This window comes from Oryx dammah, unplaced genomic scaffold (genome assembly GCF_014754425.2).
Source record: "Oryx dammah isolate SB20612 unplaced genomic scaffold, SCBI_Odam_1.1 HiC_scaffold_3, whole genome shotgun sequence".
Classification (NCBI taxonomy): Eukaryota; Metazoa; Chordata; class Mammalia; order Artiodactyla; family Bovidae; genus Oryx; species Oryx dammah.
The window spans coordinates 92,966,367-92,969,838 of NW_024070187.1; the positions used below are offsets into that span (position 1 = coordinate 92,966,367).

Below are 3,472 nucleotides of genomic sequence, written 5' to 3' on the forward strand. Positions count from 1 at the left end.
CTCTACAACTTGTTTTAATAGATAAATTCCTCCTCTCTTTTTTAAAAATGACATTCATCTGTTGAAGAAACCAGATCATTTGTTCTGTAGAAATTTTCTCATTCTGGATTTGGCTGATTGTAATTTAACATGTCCCTATGTTTTTTTGTTTTCTTAACAAAAATGTTAGATCCAGGGTCTTCTGTGGATTCAAGATACATTTTACACAGACACACAGTATTTTCTTTGGGCAAGAATATTTCATAGCTGTCACTGTGCACTTCCTATTGCATTAGGAGGCACATAATATTTGTCTCCCTTATAGTGATGCTCAATCCCTGGGTTGAGAAGATCCTCTGAAGGAGGGCATGGCAACCCACTTCAGTATTCTCGCTTGGAGAATCCACATGGACAGAGGAACCTGGTGGACAGTCCATGGAGTTGCAAAGAGTTGAACACCACTGAGCAACTAAGCAGAGCACAGCACAGCATATAGTGATGCTACACTTGACCAGTGACTTCAAGTGTTGCTAGCTTGATCCATCATTGCAAACTGTCCCAACTTTCACCTAATGGCATCAGTCACTGATGACAACTGCCTGATCTATTGTTTCAAGAGTTTCAAAATGGCAACTTTATAATTCTAGCATTCTTTCCGCTTTTATTAGCTGTCATTCTATAAAGAAGACATTTCTTTCATAAACTATGTGCATATTCGAAATACAATTCATATCGAAAAGGCAGGTTAAATGTTTCTTTTACTGAATTTAATCTACTTTCAGCATGGAATCCTATTAACTTCCTATAATGAGCAATGAGCTTCCCCCAACCCACTCTACACTCCTCCCCAAGGTCAACAGGGTGTTTTCACAGTGAAATCCATTAGGGCTAGAATGGGATGGGATCTGGCAACCCAAGTATGGGGCAGGAATTCAGGGCAGATAGGAACTGGGTCAAGGAAGTGAGAACACTTACCTTAAGCAGGCTCTAGGAGGTGGAGCCAGAGTCTTCTGAACTGTCCTGGGCATCGGGGCTTTCCGTGGATTCGCTGGGTTCCTTGCTGTCACTCCCGCTACCATCAGTGGCTGGGTTCTTCTCTTGACAGGCCACTTCTGAACCAGGAAGTGTGCTGCCCTGGGTCTCCTGGTTCTTCCTGGAGCCCAGCACCACATACCCGCCCTTTTTCAGCTGCAACTGCCTCCTCAGCTCATCTGCCATCTGCGACAGATCCCGCTTCATAGCATAAGCATCTTCTCCATCTGCATAGTATCTGGGTTCCACCTCACTGATCTGAAAGTTAAGAGTGTTAGAATAGAGGTGCAAGGCTGCCCGGTTACTCTTCCTGACGTGCAAGGACACGTATTTGGCGCTAAAGTTCTCAATCATGGCCCGGGAGGCCTGGTCCATCAGCTTCTGGGCTAGGCCCAGGCGACGGTGGGAACGCTTCACAGCCAGTGAGGTTATGTGTCCGTGAGGGACATCATCTGGGTCTTCCTCCATTTTGGCCAGGACGTAGCCCACAATCTTCCCGTCCTCGTCCTCAGCGATGTAAGAGAGCTGGGGCCAAGAAAGGCCATGGTAGAAATAGTATTTCATCTGGTAGTTCTCGGGAAGGCAAAGGAGGTTGCAATGTTGCATGTTCAACAGGTCGTCTGGCCGAGCATTGCGGATGTTCATGATGGCGGCAAGCAGCGAGCCGGATTTGACGGAGGAGACTGTGAGAAAGGCTACCGCCGCCAAGCCCTGTTTGCCTTGGTGGAGTTTGAGTCCACGGGGCGGAAGCTGCCGAGCTGGAGAGTGCCGAAACTGGATGGCGGGAAGGCGGGAAGGCGGGAAGGCGGGATAACAAGCAGACGGAAGGGGCGGTGCTAAGGTGTGGCTTCCGGAAGTGCGCACCTAGTCCCAGCCAATGAGGTTTTTCACTTCATTGCGCGTGTGCGCACGCATGACTTAGGGGGGTGGAGCAGTGGAGTTCCTTGTGACCTCAATGATTTTGATACAATGTTTAATGTTTGATCTGTTGCTGACATTATTCTCTTATTTGTTCCAGCCGTAACTTTTTAATTTGGATATATCTGTATAAATGTTCACAAACTGGATAAGCCCATGTAACCAGAATTTAGGGCAAGAACTAGAACATTTTACAATTGCAAGCACCCCAGGACACCTTGACACCCACCCCTTTCCAGTTCTCCCTGTCCCGTGTCCCAAGTGTAACTATTACCTAGATTACTGCCGCTGCTGCTGCTGCTAAGTCGCTTCAGTCGTGTCCGACTCTGTGTGACCCCATAGACGGCAGCCCACCAGGCTCCCCCATCCCTGGATTCTCCAGGCAAGAACACTAGAGTGGGTTGCCATTTCCTTCTCCAATGCAGGAAAGTGAAAAGGGAAAGTGAAGTCGCTCAGTTGTGTCCGACTCTTAGCGACCCCATGGACTGTAGCCCACCAGGCTCCTCCGTCCATGGGATTTTCCAGGCAAGAGTACTGGAGTGGGGTGCCATTGCAGTCTTTATATACATGAGCTCACAGTGCAAACACTCTTTTTGTATTTTCCCCCCAGCCCCACCCCCACGAGCTTCCCTTGTGGCTCAACTGGTAATCCGGCTGCAATGCGGGAGACCTCCGTTCGATCCCTGGGTTGGGAAGCTCCCTTGGAGAAGGGAAAGGCTACCTGCCTCAGTGTTCTGGCCTAGAGAATTCCATGGACGCTATAGCCCATGGACCCTCAAAGAGTCGGACACGACTGAGCGACTTTCAGTCGCTTCTTTCCCCAATCAATACTTGTTTCAGCTACCTAGTTGTGTATAGTTGGGAGTTCCTTATACTATTTCCCGTTTATCTTCCATTGCTCCAAATACCACAGTTCATTCGCCCTTTGGACTGTTGCTGGCCATTTGTATTATTTTTAATTTGAGAATGGTATGAATAGTGTAACAAAATGTTTTGGAGCATGTTTTTTGTTGATACGTGCACATTTACCTAGGATTATACTTACTGGGTCAGAACAGAATGTGATGTTCAACTTTTATATAAATACTGCCAAGCCTTTCAGTATGGTTGCTGTACATTTTCATCAACGTTTGGTATTTCCCCATCTTTTTCATTTTAGCTATGGCATAGTGGGGTGGGGGGCTGGAGTGGAGTGGAGGGGCGGTTAGGTGGGGGGTGGTGGGAGTGTGGTAGTATTATATTGTGTTTTTATTTTACATCCTACTAATGAAATTGAGGACCTTTTTTACAGGCGTATTAGTCATATTTTTTGTGTGTGAAGTGGTTGTTCAAGTCTTTTTTTTTTCATTTTCTATTGGGTTCTGTGTATTTTTCTCAATATTAAAAAATATATGTTCTGAGTATAAATCTTTTCTCAGTGATATTTATAATGAATAGTATCCTCCCCTATTGGTTGATTTTTCATTCTCTTGTTATTTCTGACATCAAGTAGGAACTTTCAGTTCAGTTCAGTCACTCAGTCGTGTCTGACTCTTTGCGACCC

At 46.2% G+C, this 3,472-nt stretch overlaps 1 protein-coding gene across 1 annotated transcript; it reads right to left on the minus strand.

Annotated features, from left to right (window-relative positions):
- Positions 1–966: 966 nt before the first annotated feature.
- Positions 967–1,661, minus strand: NAA11 (N-alpha-acetyltransferase 11, NatA catalytic subunit). The gene has a single exon (XM_040237176.1). The coding sequence runs from the start codon at positions 1,654–1,656 to the stop codon at positions 967–969; it is 690 nt and encodes a 229-aa protein (XP_040093110.1). The 5' UTR covers positions 1,657–1,661.
- Between the last annotated feature and the right edge of the window lie 1,811 nt (positions 1,662–3,472).

Bases quoted from the DNA above. Each gene is read 5' to 3' on its own strand.
- NAA11 (XM_040237176.1), bottom strand. From the start codon at position 1,656: ATGAACATCCGCAATGCTCGGCCAGACGACCTGTTGAACATGCAACAT.